We start from the raw sequence: 17,375 nt of genomic DNA on the forward strand, positions 1-17,375 counted from the left end.
CGTGTTTTCCTCAGCGCACAGCAGGCTGCTACAGTCGATAGATACCACAGCAGAGAACATTACCGGGCAGACTATTTCCTTGGCCTGTTCTCGGGTTTCTCTAAAGGCCAGCTGAACCAGGAGACCCATGGCTGCTGGCAGCTCCCCCTCCATCATGAGTTTGGGGCCGGCCCTGCTGATATGAGAGCCGTTGAAGAGCTGCCTGGGTGTCTGTCCATATGTCTTGATCATTGTCTCCAGGGCCCGTCGCTGCACCGGGTCTTCTACAGCCGAGACGTCCATGCCAAAATATGTCTGTTAAAAATGAGAGAAAAAGTTAAGAAAATATGCGTAAGAAATAACAAAGACTTTCTCGATGACTTCAAGCCAACATGATGAAATAGGTGGCTGCTCACGGCGGGATGGAAGACGTTGATGGCCTGGACGGCAGCTTTGCCTTTCTGCTTGAGCCCAAACACCAGGTCGATCCACTGGCACAGCGTTTGGGAGACCTGGTCCGACTCCAGGGCCTGTCGGTGGATCAGGATGAACAGACGTGGGTCATTGCGAGCCCAGGGTGGCAAATTAACATGGTTCACCCTCTCTCCATTTTGACGAACACCAAAATCAAAACCTGTGGAAAAAATAAAAGATCTTAATTTATGGACAGTATTAAGATGTATCCTGGTATAAGTGTATAGATTATTAATAATTACCTTCTCTGTTGACCAGGAATTCTGGGAGGTAGAAGAACTCTGGGATGAGCTCTTTGACATCAGTCATAGACTCATAGGAGGACAGACGCCATGTGGTGTTCATGGAGTGAAACGTCCGGTCCGGGATATCAAAGCTCTGGTCTGATGAAGGCCAAAGACAATCTAATTACAGATTCAACTCACTGATTGAAAAGATCCCCTTTCATGACCTTAGACACCACGCTCGCTGAATACATTCACGGTCACATAAAAGATGCCTCGGAGGATCAGAGGAGAGAGACGGACTGAATGAAAAAAGAATTAAACAAGAAAGGAAGAAATGGAAAAGAGGAGGGAAAGGGCGAGGAGTTGATCAGAGGGAAGTGGAGAGATGAAGTAACCTTTCATGGCTAATACATGTGATGCAACACAGCAACATGCTGCTCAGTTAGATCTGACATCAGGACATTCATGCATTTTAGTAATAAAAGCCTCCACATCAACTAAGATGGAGCAGCCAATGAAATGCAGACAGGTGGCACTCTGTGCTGCTAAAAGCTTTTTGGAGATGTATGATAATTAGCTGCTGTTAAAGAGGCCTGGACTGTCAGTCAGGCAACATTTACTGTACCAAAGTATTGGTGGTGTAAAACACAATGCCTTTTCTGATTCTCTTGGTTTGAAGGTTGACACACTTTCAAGATTTGGGACATTTTTATGTAAATATGGAGAAAATGTATGCAAATTAGTGCATATTTAATAAGTTTCCTCAATTTGCATATTAAAACATAAATTATCAGAACTTGTGATTCAAAAAAGTAAAGAAGTGAGGTGTTTTTTCAATAGCAGTTTTTTTTTCTGAGCAAGAGATCTGTGTGTGAATACTACAAAAGTACACTAGTTTTTCATTGAGCTTTTCTGATTTCCTCCCATATTTCTCACAATTCACAACACATTTTCACACCTTTTCCCCTTTAAGTTATCAAAACCTGTTTTTGGCACGCTACAGCATGTAGTCTGCTGTACTGTTGCACCTTGTGAGTGAGAGATGGACAGAGAAGTGGAGAAGAGCTAGAAATACTCAAGCAAATTTCCGATGTACTGGAAATAAGACAGTTTTAAAGAAAAGTAGTCTGTAACATCTGAAGTGTTGATTTTTCTGATCAAAAGTACAAATAAAAGTATTTGCATAAAGAGCTGCTGCAGTGTTCTTATTTTGTTATTTTAATTATTTGAAAGTCACAATGCAGGGAACAACCTGAGCTACTCAAGGTTGGTGAGTATGCTGAAGTGGTTCAGTAACGCTTACACACACACACACACACAACTTTTTATTCCTATCTATATTCTGAGTGTTTTGCTTATATATAATTCATAACCATTTTATCCTTAAAAAAATTGATTCTTACCATGTTTTATTTATGGAGTGATAAAAAACAAATCCAAAATTCCCTCTATAAAATCCTTTTACTCTGATATATCAACAAAATGACAGACAATCATTTTGAACTTGGCTGAAGCCAATGTTCTGATTTCAATTCTGGAAATCTATGCAAATTAGCCCTTAGTAAATGTGATAAGGCATCAATTGCATATTTAAAGATTTCAGAAAACTTGTCTCACAAAAAGTAACTGTCTTAATGCGAATAACTTAAAATCAGTGTGACTCACCCTGGTATGCCAGGAACATCTTGGTGAAAGGAGGCATTCGGACCAGGAAGTGCAGCACGGTGCCGCTGTTGGAGTAGTGTGAGCCGTAGTGGTAAGGCTGGACAGGAGGCATGGGGTCGTCTTCACGGATGCCCTTCTTGTACTCCTCCTCGAGGTACTGCAAAACACACACACACACACACACACACACACACACACACACACACACACACACACACACACACACACACACACACACACACACACTTGTTGATGTGTTTCTTATGGAAACACCCAGTACACTCACGAAACACAGTTACAACAGGACTTACCCTGTAATTATCTACGTAGCGATCCTCTTTCTCTTTTGACTGCACTGCGATGGGTTTGCTTAAATTCCTGCATGACAACAGAATGTAAGCAGAGCAGTAATGAACCGTGTTCTACAGTGAAAAATCAAGGATCTTCACAACATTTTATTTTCTAAAAACATTTCCTTTCAAATTTATTTGGTGATAGAACTAAACCTCAAATGCCAGTTGTGCCACCCGGCACTGACCTGTAGATGTTGGGATCCTGCAGGTCGAGCGTCTCACTGGTGTAATCCCGCAGGATGAAGGGGAACACCGGGTACTGCATGAGGTCGTTGAAGGAGCGGCCCGCGTGCTTGTTGAGATGTGTGAGGTACTCGAAGTTAGAGATCTGTCCCGAGCCCCACAGCTGAGTGAGTGCCGTGATGTTGCCATGTTCCAGCAGGTTGGGCAGGTCAGAGGTCAGGATGTTGTGGTAGACGTCGTCACGGAACTAAAGCAAGAACACAGAAACAGCGACTCAAGTGGAACATGGGAACAATACTAAGTGAGAATTGTTATTATTATTCTTGTTCTATTCTAAAGGTTTATTGATAAAATATTAAAAAGAGGGCTGCATTAATTCCTTCCTATTCTTCTTTGGACATGAATTATCTATTTAAGTTGTTTTTGTTGTGAGTTTTTCTCAATAATTGGTTGTTTTTCTCACTCACACATTTCATTTATCTATTTTCTACATTTTTGAAATAAAAAATCTCATCTAAATGTAATCTGAATGGCACAGTTTGATGAATTAACTCTTGTGCTGTCTGAACCACTGAAAGAAATGAGCTTGGTGCCTTTAGGGAGCTGCTGATCCACATAAAACAACTCAATTAGTTCTGAGGTTTAGTTTCATTCATCTAAAAGCTAATGCTTGTCCGCCAAATCAATTCTAAGCTCCTGGGAGAATACTTGCCATTCAGAGAGATGATGAGGATAAAATTGAACATACTGAATGCTGCTATTCAATATTCAACCATTAATAACCTCAGAAACAACTGAGGCTATGGTGGCATTAGAGTTAGCCGGACAAACTCCCCAAATGTCCCCATCCAACCAGGACCTTTGTCTATGTTCCTCATCACTCTCCTGCCTCATGTCTTAATTGTCTGACTATCAACAAATGTTAAAAAAGTATCAAAACAAACTGTAACAGAATTTTACAGCCCTGCTAGCAGCTCCGTGAAGTGCTAATATCTGCATGCTAATATGCTAATCCAAGATCTGTGTTGTTAGCACAAAGTAGAAAGCAAAGCTGAGGCTGGTGCAAATTTCCTTTTTCTTTAGGAAAGTTCTGTGTCCACAGACAAAATGAGGACAACAGATTATCTGTTTGAATTCCTTTGATTTTTCTGTATTAGATGTACCTGCTGTAACCCCACAGTTACTAATCTTATTGTTTCATTCCTTCGGTATTTCACTAAAAGTAAAAAGGTTTTTTTTCTGCGTGTGATGGTTCTGTATCTGACTATCATGATTGATCGTTGTGATTGATTCCTGGCATAAAATACTACAAAGCTCAGCTGGTATCAGTGATAGAATACAGACAAGGTTTTTCAAATATTAACTCTCACCACAAATGTTATTTATCTATCTATTTTCTGTGTTCATGTATCTTTTTCTTTGTGCATGAGTGGGGGACTTTCATCTTGTCAGTTCTATCACAGTCCTTCATGTGCGACTACATTTTTTAAAAATTCAAATCAAACATGGTCTGAATATCTATTTTGTGATCTGCTGGGTAGTCTAGTTTTGGATGATTAGCCAAAACTGTTTTTGAACAATGAAATAAAGCAGCTAAAGTTAACACACTGGAACACTGCACTTCATGATTATATCTCAGTATTTTGAAATCTCCTCTGAAGCACTTCATAAATGTGCGACAAAATCAAATATCACAGTATTCTTGGCCAAATACCTAGGTTTCAATGTTGCGACAATATTGTAGGGATGAATAGTTGTACTTACACAAAATACTAAAAATAAGATCTACTCATATGATGATAACCATTTAATTTTGACAAATTGCCCAGTTTTCAGTCACAACATGGCACCCTTAATTTTATTCCATGTGACTTATGTCTTTCCCTCACCTTGGTGTTGTCAAAGGCTAACAGCAGGGTCCGGCCATTGGTGAGATAAATCTCCACAGCGTTGTCTCTTAGCTGCCACCAGCGCTTGTGCACCTCCTTGATCTCCTCGTACGTCCAGGAGAAAGATGGCGCCTCGGTCTCCCCATGAAGGCTCTGTCCAAACACATCAACACATTCCCTGTTGAGTATCCAGGGCAACTCATGTAACACACACTGACATGCCTCCGGCGGAGAATAATCCTCAACAGTCCTCGGGCTTTACCTGGTTGTCATGAGCGTCAGCGGCGTTGTCCTCCACGAAGTACATCCCAGACTTTCCTGTGAGACAGTACAGGGCAAGTGAGATTTGGTGTACTAAGAGCAAGACAAACACAAGCTTCCCCTACTGAATAACAAACACTTATTCTCTAGTGCCTCAGAGGGAGCACATTACTCTATGTTCCTTGTGACCGGCTGACTGTATTATTCATGGAGCAGCTGTGAGAGATGGACAGTGTCGTACCCAGAAGTAGCTCCCCTGCCGTCTCTCTGGAGGGGGCGACGCTGATGCACCGCCTGGTGAACCTAAGGACGAGACGACATTTCTCAGACAAGAAACTGAATAAAGCAAACACTCCTCTCAAATGTAGCACAAGTTGATGAGACATTCATATGCCTCCTTCAGATCCTCCTGGCTGCCTGAGAGGGATATGATGTTTACTAAAGTCTGACAGACAGGTGGAGAGACAGAGACATAGGAAATTTTACCTGATGGGCTCGCTGGTGGCTTTGTCTTTGACAGTGGAGGAGAAGGAGGAGTGGGTCTTATCCTCAAACAGGAAGGATAACGCTGCCTTTGCTGTATCTAAACAAGATGCGGAGGTCAGATTAAGGACACCAAAGGAGACGAATGCACTTGTACTAGGTAGGATTTGGGCATTTTGCTGCTGTAACAAGCTTTGTCACCTTCAGGCTTGCGTCTGTCCTTCAGCAGGTATTTGTTAGGAATGGTAAGGTAGCATCTCTGGAGTCGCCGTCTCTCCCGGTTTGGTCCTTCAGTGGGATCCAGCTGCCAGGATGTTGGGTAGGATGTCTGGTCATACCAAACCGCACTGAAGCAGACCATTACAGACCCGTCAACAGTTTGTCTACTCATATCAAGACATAAATAACCTTACTAGAGGGCTGTAGCTAGCAAAAAGGACACTGAGGTCATGTGCTCAGTGTTGTTTGGCTCAGATTCGGGCTACAGTGTTATACCAATTTCAAAGTGGTGTGAGCTGAACATTGTACTTTGAGCATTCACTTATCTACGAGTGCTAACACACTAGTGTCATACAAAATATGTGGATTTCAAGTTTATATCAAGTTTAAGGTAAAGGTGAATGGTGTCTCTGTCTCTGCCCCCCATCACTTGTTTCCGCTCCACGTAACTTCAGTGAGAGGGTAGGATCACAGTGTTACATACACGTTTACTTCAACATACAAGTTTACAACACATAACATTGTGATGACGTTATGAGCACCTGCATTACATCTGACAAAAATAGCCCATCAACCACCAGAGTCAAAACTGAAACAACCTCAACAACTTTTATGTGGATTGACATGACAAGACATTCATATGAAACATCAGCATGTTGGTTTTGTCACCTACTATCTTAGCATGCGGATGTTGGCATTTAGCTCTGAGCTGTGCATTAGTACAGATCAACAAACTGACATCTTGGAGCCTAATATCCCACCTCACTGGATGTAGATCAAAAAGATTATAGATCAAAAAAGCATGCTTGATTTAATAGTTTCATTAATTGTACTTACTTCTGAGATATGTTACTCTGTCTGAAATTAATCTAAATGTATTTTTCACTCAAATTGCAACCTGACTGCATTTCTATTTCAACAGATCATCATTTTCTCGCTAGTTATTTTCCAGAAAATGATCAGAAAAACAAACACCATTGAAATAACAGAATTATTGCACTCTTTCCCAATATTGCATAAGCCCTTGTGGGATTTAAATTTCAATGCCCACCGATCATGCGTGAGTTGTTGCACCAGTTCCTGCCAGTGGCGGCTGGCGCTGAGGTCAGTTTTGTAGAGCCCCCTGATGTGCTGGATGACTTTCTTTCTCTCCATGCCCTGACGCAGAGACACATTCTGAGTGATATCAGCTGCAATCTTGGAAATGTCCTTGGACTTTCCATCAAGCCTCTGGATGAGACTGCAGGGCAGTGAGGAAGAATGGAGTTAATAGATGACTGGAACAAAGACACAATTCTGAAACCAATATTTCCTTGGACTGAACATCAATCTCACTTGAGGAGAAAAGCCTCTACTCACTTCCTCTGAGTGTTGGCCATTTTCTTTTCCCATGCAACTTTGCTTGTTTTTGCTTCTGCTTCATACTTGAGTTTTTCCTGTATGAATAAGAAGTGAATACTTCTTTACTGAGGACCAGAAAACACAAGTTGGTATTTCATACTGCTTTGCTTCCCTTTAACATCTCAGTGTCTTTACAGGACTTACCTCTTTTATGGCCTTGAGCAAGTCTTGTTTGTGTGGAGCATTGGGTGGGATGCAGCGATGGCCACAAAGCTTGAGCGAGGTCATGAATACACCCACAGCGTTCTGCTCGTCTTTGGTCAGGCTGTCCTTGTGATCGTGCAGCATCTCGTACAGGTATAGTGACAGCTTCGGTCCGTGCTGGGTGAAAGAGAGAAAAAGGGGAGCACAGATTAAAATGTAATTTGTGTCTGAAGCAAACTGGATTCAGTGATGGACAGGAAACAAGCCTTATCCTGTCTGTTGATAGTTAGTGAATTCTGAGAGGAACATGCAGAGTGAGAGAAGAGTCCCATGGCAATGCAAGAGTGCTGGAGAAGAGCATAAAAACATGTATCAGAGTTATTTTAGATACATGACCTGACAGCTGCTGGAAAACTTGTCTGTAGGAGTGAAAATAACAAACAGAGCTCAAAAACAAACACGAAAAAGGAGTTTATGCATTCAGTAGGTAAAGCCAAGCTGACATTAATGATGACTTGCCCTCTCTCTCACCTCTAGTGCCGGGCTGAGGCTCTCCTTCAGGATATCCAGATGTCTGGCATCAAACACAAACTCCAGCGCCTCCTTCCTGTCACACAGGGGAAGCGCAGGGCTGAGCGTGTGCACGAGCAGGCGGCCAATTTGCACCCGGAAAGTGTCCCGACATGACCATAAGATTCTTCGCCACTGCTGATGTGGGGCTCCTCCCCGACCCGTGCTACCCTGTAAGAACCAAACAGTCAACACGCAGTTGCATCTTACAGCTACAGAAAGCATTGAACCAGTTGCTGAGTCTTCATACCAGGCTGATTTTGATCCCATCCATCATGAGTTTGAGGATGTCTTTCTGAAAGCTTTTCTTGCTGGCAGGTGGCAGGGTGAAAGGAGTGGGAGAGTGCGGGACAGAGGCGGAGCCGCTCTCATCCGGTGGTTGATCACCTGGATCTGGCGTGAAAAGCTGTTGGTCTGGAGAGTCGGGAATATTCAGCAGGTCAAATAGGTCCTGACTCACATCTGAAAAAGGAGACACACACCTGGGATTACTAAGCAAGTTACGCTGATGCTCCAGTAAGATGAGGGAAAAAAAAGAGAGGATCAGAGTGGATGAGAGGGAGAAGAACCATTTGTACCATGGTAAATGAGCCTGTTGACAGCAAGAACCATGAGCTTCTGCAGCCGTTGGACGAACTCAGTCTCACTGGCACGAATTGGGTTTTCCTGGCTCATCCTTCTTTGCATCATATGGTTGAGCTCATCGCTGGCTACGGATCGCATCCGCATCAGGAGAGAATCGGTCTGGGCCAGAGAGAACCGGCGTCGCCCTACAAGCACAACGTTGGTACATGCTCAGTTGTGTGAACACAAACTGGGCACACATAATTGCACGCCATTTTTCTAGAAGAAGCACAGAAGCTTTTTTTCTTCAAGTTCAGAGTGAGGTTATGCAAATCTCTCATAAATCATTGAACACAGAGAAGATTACAGAGATTTGCTGATCAAAATGCCATCTGTGTTAAGATGCTAAACTCTGATTGAGTTTAGCATTCAAACATGCACACACAAAGGCACCAGTAGCGCACGAAGGTACCGGGCAAATTAGCCCCCGAGGTGAGCGACAGGGGGAAATGGTGAGTTCACAGCAAACGTGGGAGACATGCCCCGTGACGGACAGGATGTCCTCCGCTGTGGACCGCAGTCCGAGCTACCTGCGTCACAGTGGAGCATGTAGGATGGAGCTCCAGAGGGGGAGGGGAGGGGGGAGTCCTGGGACAGGAAGCTGAAGGGAGGGGACAGGGGAATCTGGCCATAGGAGCAGTAGTGCTGCCTGGGGATGCGGGGGATAATGGAGTCTTTCATGGCAATGGAACCTTCAGATGAGGAGATGGTCAATGAACAGAAGAGACAGGTGAGATGTGAGAAATACCTGGTGCTCAATTCTAGCTCGACACTCAACTACTACTGTGGTACCAGTTTGAAATACTCACCCGCGATGCTCTTCCGCTTCTGATAAATGGCATGATGAGGAGAACTTGGAGCATTAACAGAGCTGCTCAGCTTCTGAGGTTCTTGATTGGCTGTTGTCTTTATGAACTCAATCGCTGACTGGAGGACGCGGAACTGCAAAGCCACTGCCATTTCTAGGGAAATACAAATACACTTTCTCATGTCAGAAGTTGAAACTTGCTGACTACATGAGTGAGTGACGATGAACATCATGCATAAACCACAAGTACAAACCGATCTGTAGCAGGTGCATTGTAGGTGTACCATACCTGAGAATTTTCTCTTGTGTACAAATGTTGTAATTCATGAAGGATCCAAGCATGTCATACTAGTCACAAACAGACATTCTGCCTCTCTCCATGGAGGTATGAACACACTTAATATTATACTTTGATCTGACTTCATTTTGAGCATAAACATGTCGCAGAATCCACAGGAAAAAAAGTGTCTATATCTGACAATTTGTAACAATTTACGTGCATTAATCACGAAATGCATATGTGAGCTGATTGTAACATAACGTTTCTTATGAGACCTTCCTCGTCCCTCGGTTACCTGTAAAAGCCTGTGGATGGTTTGTTCTTGTTTAATGCTGCTGGACTGTGGATTTGTTTGTGAAGGACTCGGGTCGGATTTTCCCTAATAGTCCAAATGATGTTACTTTGTGTATATTCTCGAGTGCTTTGTCTCAGTGCCTCTATAAACTCCGCCAACAGAGTGCAACAGCAGCTAATGTTAATTTAGAAATGGAGTCCGCTTACATAAACTAGCAACCAGAAGTTCCACAGAGCCCCTTTAAATAAACTAACACGAAAAGTTATTCGGTTGTTAACTTTATATCGGGCCATTCCTCTTCTCTTAAGTCTCTGTGCAGCTCTGTGATGACACAGCGCTGGCAGCTGTAGTAATATTAATACAATGACTAACACAAAAAAGTGTGTTGCATTTCCATCTCATCTTCCCTTTTTTTTGGGTAACACTTTAATCGAATACACTTGCCTAAAAACAGAGCCAAAAAGGCAGCTTTACATAGCAATTAGAGGTAGTCAATTATGCTAATTGCCTCACAAATGTGCACCTCCTTGTGGGCAAGTCACATTCATCTAAAGAAACGAGCCATTTGCAGGTATATGCAGTTTGCTAAATAAGATTCTTTTTAAATTAAAAAGAAGTTCAGAACATAAAAAGGTCTTGCATGATGAGGGCAATAGTAACAGTATATTTACTGTTATCTATAAGTATATTTACTAAAATGACAAATGATCACAAATAAATATTTCCATCCACTGAGACATAATGCCTTTGTAATGTTTCCTGATCACAGAATCATTATATCAGATTAAAAAAGGGCAAATAAATATGTGCTAATGAGGAAGAGAAGGGAGAGATAACGTCAGAAAGCAAATGTCTGGAAAAATGAGAGAAAACTATTTGGCGACATGATGGAGATGTGTGATATTCCTCTATTTTTTTTCAAAATGAGTTTCCACTCTGGAGATAGATAATGAAGCGACAGCCCGGTGACTTCCTGCAGCAGAGCTTGACAGCTGATATCATCTACGACTGCAGAGAATAGTTGATGAACACTGATGTATTTTGCAAATGTACTGAGTTTCAGAAATGCAGTCCTCACCCTGTGTGCGGCGCATCTTGCTGGTCTGCATGAAACCCAGCAAAGTAATGAGGTCTTCGATGATGCGGAAGTACTGGGACCCTGAAGAGCTGCAGGAGTGGATCGTCACAGCTACTAACAGCTGCTGGATGTCACACACCAGAAGCTTGTAGTCGTTCAGGGGAATACTGCAGAGGGAGAAAAAGAGGAAGAACAAAACAAAATGAAGTACAGGAAGTCTGCCGCTCGCATATGCCAGATCAATGAACAGTGAGAGGATTAATGATTTAAGTCATGGCTCAAAGGTTCAAGACAAAAGCCCATGAACACATGGAGGTGTTTGAATGAATCATCCTCTTGTTCTGGCAGCCATACCCATTCTCCATGCCATTGAGGGTCGAGAGGGTGTTAAAGAGCACGTAGAGCAGCCCGTGGTCTAGCAGGATGTCTGCCAGCTTAGGGCAGGCGTTGAGAAGCTGCAGCAGCATACACAGGATGTTGTGCACCAAGGAGTTCTCATATAGGGAGTTCTCAATAAGACCCAACACTGGGATGATGCAGCGCTTCCTGAAGGGTGAGATATTTTCCATTTCCTCCAGGTCCAGACTGTAAAATGACAGAGATGAAAAATTGTGGTGAAAGGAGCACAGAAACATGTTATCAAAGACATTTATTCAGACAGCAGAAAATTCTATGCATAATATTAAAAGATAAAGCAGTATGTGTTGATTAAGTGTACTGTCCCTGGACTCACTCTTCTTCGAGGCCCACCGGCCGTCCAAACAGCATCTCCAGGAAGCATTCAAGAAGCCCCTGGCTGCCCTGATGGATATACAGCTGGTTGGCCAGCAGTGAAAAGCCGTGGTTCTTCAAGAATTTCTCCTTCTGCTCCTTGAGGGCTCTGGTGAAATAGGCATCCAGCAGCTGGGAGAGAGGGCATTAAGAAAATGAGGGAGGGTAAAAGCCTTAACGCTAGGCATCCATTGTGATACTTCACTAACACGCGGACACCAATTTACAATATTTTTCCCCACAATTACTCTTAGGCTCAGGGGATCAAAGTTTGACTTTTTTGGATGCTTACTGGCTTTTATGTGGGGTGTTAGCTAAGGAGATTTACACCACTCTCATGTCTGTATGATAAAGATGTAGCTGCCACCGTCAGCTGGTTAAGTTAGCTAAGCATAAAGACTGGAAGAGGGGGAAAACAATTAGCCTGGATCTGTCTGAAGGGAACAAAATCTGTCTACCAGCCCCCCAAAGCTTTAAAACATTAAAATGTAAATGTGTAAATGTGACTTTTGGAAATTGTAATCATCATTTGTCATTGGGAGAAATATTGCATTTTACCTGCATAATAAGTGGAGGAAATGTGACTCCTGCTGCTAAATCACACCAACTCGCTTTACAGAATACAAGACTCATCAGAGAGGACGCTGAACCAACCTTCATGACTCCCTGCTGGATGAGAGGTGATGAGTGGTTGACCAGGACGATGAGGGCCTCCGGCTGGATGAGCTTGTCCATCACCTCCTCAAGCATGAGGTCAGGCAACAGCAGCAAGATGCCCCGCAGGAGATCATAGAGTCCACAGCAGATCAGTACCAGACAGTCCTCAGTGCTGGACCTGACAGACACAGCTTAGACTTTAGAGCTGAATGGTTGTGCACGAACAATCAGACCATTTTTCTTTTTTTTAATAATATCAATGTCTTGATTTGTCACTCGTCACTTTGTATGGAGAGCCTGACTGTTCAAATAAGGTATTTTTATCATCAGCCGAGCTAGAATTGACTGTATTTACTAAAAAAAAAAGAGAGTTAGGTTGAGAAACAGCTGGATTCACTTTTATCTTTCAAACAATCTGGCATTTCAGGTAAAAAAAAAAAAGCTAGTGCAAAACAACACCACACACATGCTGAAGAAATTTCTTTTGATAACTGAGACTGAATATTTTGCACCTTGGTTTTATGAAACATAAAAAGAAGAGACGCTATTCATCAAAGATCACACAACAACCTACTGTATTCATCAGTGAGGAGACACTGTCGCAATGATCTATTTTTTATTAACATCGCTGGAGCTGTTAAAGCTGTAAAATCAGAATATGAAACAAACACCTGCCATGGTTTTGGATTTAAGACATTGTCTTTGTCTTTTAAGTTTTCTGCACAGCTTGAAAATCCGCTACAAATCAAAGCAGATGCCTTCATGTCAGACAGCCTGCATAGTGACTAATACAACGATAAAGGTGACTTTGTTGCGAAAACAGGATTACAATGACAAAAATCTTTTTCTTCTAAATTTCCTATCAGCTTCAATCAACAGCTGTCAGATAGAAATAAAGTGAGACTTGCACTGCAGTACAATTCATTTTCAAAGTTGGGTAAGGATTGTTATTACTAAAACCAAATGCTGTATTTTGATTATGTAAATCTCTTCACAGTCAATGTATTTATCTTTTCTGAGTTATGCACCAGAACAAAACCCACATGGACATGCAATTAGATAAAATATTAAAAGTATTACAGCTCACTGCAAGTCAGACATGTGACTCTTTATTCTAACTCGAGTCGAGTCGGGTTGGGTCGAGTAGAGTCATCGGTTAAGTCAAGTCCTACTCTTAAGATGTCGAGTCTTACCTGCAGTAAGAGCTTTGTTCCAGTCATAATATCTGAAGTCACGTCCAGCAACAGGAGCTTAACATCAAAACAGTGACTTGAGTCGACTCAAATCAAGGTTACCGTGACTCGAGTTCTCTGTTGTAAGTCATTCATAGATTGGATTAATTGAGAATTCAGTTAGCTAATATGCAGCGTACCTGTCATTGGACTCAGTCTTGCTGTGCGCCCTCTCATAGCTCGGAGAGTAGGTGTAGCTCTCCCAGTCTTCAGGCATGGAGCCTCGGTCAGCTGCACTGGGCCAGCGGCTGATTGCCAACGAGCCGTTTGGAGCTGGGAAGGCCAGGCCCAGACTGGCCAGGTTGCTGTGGCTCCTCTGGAATGACTGGATGCCTTTCAGGCTGTCTGGGCGGCGTGGTGCCTCGTCACTGGCCCAGTCAAACCTGTCTTCGGACTCCACCCCTACGCTGCCCTCTGCTAGGCTGTCCACCTCTGCTGCCTCGTCGCGGTCCTCCTCCACGCTGATGGAAGGGGTGCGCAGGGCTCCTCCTTCACCTATGTCCTTGGAGTCGCAGATTGTCTTGGCTGATTCACAGCTGCTCAGGAGCTGCTCGTCACCTCCGCCCTTCTTCAGCGTCTCTGTGCTGCCGAGAGCCTGTTGAGTTGCAAGGGAGCCTCGGTCACCTTCACCTGCCTCAATTGAGCTAGTGTGTCCGAGTCGAGGTGACAGCAGAGGCGAGGAGTAAGGAGATGGCGCCAGACTAGGGGGGTGTAACGACTGATCATCACCTCCGTGTTCAGGCGAAGGAGCATGGAGATGGCCTGGAAGACAGAACAAAATGATTCAACGCTTAGAAATTACAACACTTTAGAACTGAAGGTCACTGCAGGCGCACTGCAGTATTGATAGACCTGTGTCTGTGATGAATAACACAGTGACTCAGTGCAGAATTGAAGCTGTTAAATTGGCAGAATTGTACATTTAATCGTGTTGAGACAGGAAAAAAAATGTCTTTTGTAAACATGGTCAGTGCAGGAAATGTTGTTTTAAAACATGTAATTTAGTAAGTGTTCCAGCCAAATCTATTTCGATTATGGAGCCCTTTCCGGAAGTTATTAAGCACTTCAGATTTCAAAAGAATAAAATTCAATAAGCAAGATTATGGCGACAAAAGAGGCTTAAATTGCAGAACTGAGTAGAACAATAAAAGCCTGAATAAAAGATGGTGTACTTGGGAAGATATTTAAGATGTTTAATAAAGACAGGCTCTCTAAGAAAGACTGTTGAGAGCAGCAGTCAGAATAAATCTTTTCTAAGTGGCTGCACCTTCATGTGGAGTATCCGTGAAGACAGTCGGAGAGAGCGACAGCACAGAGCTGCTGGCAGACTTTCCTCCACTGCTCGAGTGTCTCAGGTACATAATGGACTGCACCTTCTCCTGGTACAGCTTCCCATCTGACAAATAAGAGACATCAAAAGAACTTAAATTAAAGGCTCTCTCATACTGAGGCTCTGCATTCAACTGCACTGCTTCCTCACTGATGTGTAGAGAGAAGTAGAAGCTGGATGGAGTGTGGCAGACGTAGGTGTTGGTGGGTGGGTGAACAGCAAGCAGGAAGTTGTAGATCAGCTTTAGCAGGTCCATGTCCGGAGGTGAGCCGAGCACCTCCTGGATGATTTTGACGAATGACAGACAGACTTCCTGAGGGATGGCAGTCAGATGCTCGTCCCGATGCTCCTTAAAACAATCAGGATGCAGGTCAGTAACAGTCTCTGAAGAAAAAAGTGGTGTCATGACAGCAGCTTTCTGACAGTACCTGTAACACCTGGCAGGTGAGCAGGAAGCGATGCACTATTTCAGCTTTGAGGAACTGACGGATGTTGAAGACTTGATGAGGGTGGTGCACCCTGATGAGGATCTCTAAAGCAGTGAGCAGTGTTTCCCAAACCCCACACTGACAGAAAAAAGACACAAACAGCGAATAAATGGAGAGGCAGACATTAACTGAATATGCTCTTGGTAATGGTGGGGCCAGGAGCACATTCCTCCTCAACAAAGTAAAACATGGCTGAATAGAATGCAAAACATACAGGACTCATTATTACTGCCTCTTTGATTTTATCAGTGTTTTTAACACACTAAAAACTGGTGGAGCCAGCAAGACTGCACATTTAATAACCTTTCCATTTGTGTTTCCTCCAAACACATAAAATCAAGGTGAAACTGAACTGAAACAAATGTACTATTCTGGGGATATTTTGGAAGAAGCACAGAGCAACTAGTTGTAATCGATGAGCATGTGACCACTGAGAGCTCCTCCTGCGTTGCATTGATTCATTACCAGCTCATCATTAGCTGATGATGTTTTGAATGTTCTTCCCTTCATCAATTAATCAACAGTCCTTGGAAAGAAACTAGAAATGTGCAGATTCAGTCATGACAGCCCTTATCTAGAGCATCAGTTTATCTGCATTGTAGTTCTACTTACCAGATTTAACTTAAATAAAATATAAATGAAAATTAAAATGCCTTGTAACTACAGAAGACGAGAGTAGCCAAGCTCCATATTAATTTTTAAAATGGAGCTATCTCAAAATCACAAAGTTCATTATTTTGCTGTCTTGAGCAAATGAGATATCCAACCTGTTACCACAAGAAAACACAAGGTCATTTCCTCTTATTACTTATGAATTATAAAGTTTGTCATGATGTCATGACAACTGTAGCAACTGATCAGAGCTGAAAATGTCAGATAAAGCAGTATCCAACCGCATCAGACAGTATTTCAGTCTTACTTATTTATATCACATCACTCAAACAACCACCAATGTCAGTAGTTTCTATTCTAGTTTCACATCTGCTCTAAGTTCAGCTCTGTATGTAAGCTTATCCTTTACAATAATAAGTCATAATTTAAATACCCTCACAACAAATCACAAGAAAAATTATTTGCACAACAAATGAAAAAAGACCATAAACAATTCATATTGTTTGCCTTAAAACTCCAATGATGTCATGATCCACTCTCATGAAGTAGTTTTCTTGTGATAAATGATCTTGTTATCTCATGAAATTGGCTGCTTACTACATAAACCCATTATCATGAGCAAACAAGCTCAGGATAACAAATAATTAAGTTGTGATCTCAAGATATCAGCAAGGAAGCATTTCCGTTTTTTTTTCTTTTCTTCTTCTTTTTTTTAAGATTTTTTTTTCCAGGCACAGACACCTTTATTTGACAGTGGATAGAGAGGACATGGGAGAAAGGGGGGTGAACAGAGAAGGTCCTCTGGCTAGGATTTGAACCAGGGTCTGCTGTGCATATGGCATGCGCTCTTAACCACTCGACTATCTGCACACCCAGCAGTTCCGTTTTTAACAACTTATTCAGCGTCTCTATTTGAATGTATGATGATGACCTACTTCTTGTGTGCTAAATGTCTGTCTGGTCACTAATGAAACATGGTTGATTCTGTGATGTTTACCTCAGCCTTGGCCCAGATCTTCCAGTCCAACAGGATGTCTGAGAGAAGCCTGATATCCTGAACCACAGCAACGGACTCAGGGTCCAAACGGAACTGCCCATCATCCCCCAGTATGAGGATGGGTCCACTGCAACACCCGTCCAGTAACGTCTAGAAAAGCAGAATATTTAAGGCCACCACATCAGAAATACAGCCTCTACTACAGTGTTTCTATAACAGAGTGCTGGTCAGTCTCATAAGACACATGCCTCAACATATTGACAATCAATATCTGTCCAGAAACAACCGTACACTGTAGAGCCCCAGACATCAATAACTTCTCAGTGAAATTTTTTGGAGGACTTATCACTCCGTC

General features: G+C 42.7%; 1 protein-coding gene across 3 annotated transcripts in view; it reads right to left on the minus strand.

Moving 5' to 3' along the window:
• Positions 1 to 17,375, minus strand: part of lyst (lysosomal trafficking regulator) — a 63,589-nt gene that overhangs the window by 2,686 nt on the left and 43,528 nt on the right. For 2 of the 3 annotated variants that reach the window (XM_037123457.1, XM_037123455.1), the window contains exons 20-47: positions 17,021 to 17,170; positions 15,352 to 15,489; positions 15,074 to 15,272; positions 14,861 to 14,989; positions 13,734 to 14,355; positions 12,359 to 12,539; positions 11,667 to 11,836; positions 11,288 to 11,518; positions 10,934 to 11,100; positions 9,282 to 9,434; positions 9,003 to 9,164; positions 8,427 to 8,618; positions 8,099 to 8,310; positions 7,810 to 8,019; positions 7,279 to 7,455; positions 7,093 to 7,169; positions 6,785 to 6,973; positions 5,716 to 5,861; positions 5,518 to 5,614; positions 5,273 to 5,334; positions 5,033 to 5,088; positions 4,771 to 4,923; positions 2,884 to 3,128; positions 2,657 to 2,723; positions 2,346 to 2,502; positions 696 to 836; positions 396 to 613; positions 64 to 294 (exon numbers count right to left, since the gene is read on the minus strand). In XM_037123457.1, the coding sequence (XP_036979352.1) occupies positions 64 to 294; positions 396 to 613; positions 696 to 836; positions 2,346 to 2,502; positions 2,657 to 2,723; positions 2,884 to 3,128; positions 4,771 to 4,923; positions 5,033 to 5,088; positions 5,273 to 5,334; positions 5,518 to 5,614; positions 5,716 to 5,861; positions 6,785 to 6,973; positions 7,093 to 7,169; positions 7,279 to 7,455; positions 7,810 to 8,019; positions 8,099 to 8,310; positions 8,427 to 8,618; positions 9,003 to 9,164; positions 9,282 to 9,434; positions 10,934 to 11,100; positions 11,288 to 11,518; positions 11,667 to 11,836; positions 12,359 to 12,539; positions 13,734 to 14,355; positions 14,861 to 14,989; positions 15,074 to 15,272; positions 15,352 to 15,489; positions 17,021 to 17,170 (4,932 nt within the window). The remainder of the gene's footprint in view (positions 1 to 63; positions 295 to 395; positions 614 to 695; positions 837 to 2,345; positions 2,503 to 2,656; positions 2,724 to 2,883; positions 3,129 to 4,770; positions 4,924 to 5,032; positions 5,089 to 5,272; positions 5,335 to 5,517; positions 5,615 to 5,715; positions 5,862 to 6,784; positions 6,974 to 7,092; positions 7,170 to 7,278; positions 7,456 to 7,809; positions 8,020 to 8,098; positions 8,311 to 8,426; positions 8,619 to 9,002; positions 9,165 to 9,281; positions 9,435 to 10,933; positions 11,101 to 11,287; positions 11,519 to 11,666; positions 11,837 to 12,358; positions 12,540 to 13,733; positions 14,356 to 14,860; positions 14,990 to 15,073; positions 15,273 to 15,351; positions 15,490 to 17,020; positions 17,171 to 17,375) is intronic. The other variant, XM_037123456.1, reaches the window with a different exon arrangement.

Source organism: Acanthopagrus latus, chromosome 15 (assembly GCF_904848185.1).
Source record: "Acanthopagrus latus isolate v.2019 chromosome 15, fAcaLat1.1, whole genome shotgun sequence".
In the NCBI taxonomy this organism is placed as follows: Eukaryota; Metazoa; Chordata; class Actinopteri; order Spariformes; family Sparidae; genus Acanthopagrus; species Acanthopagrus latus.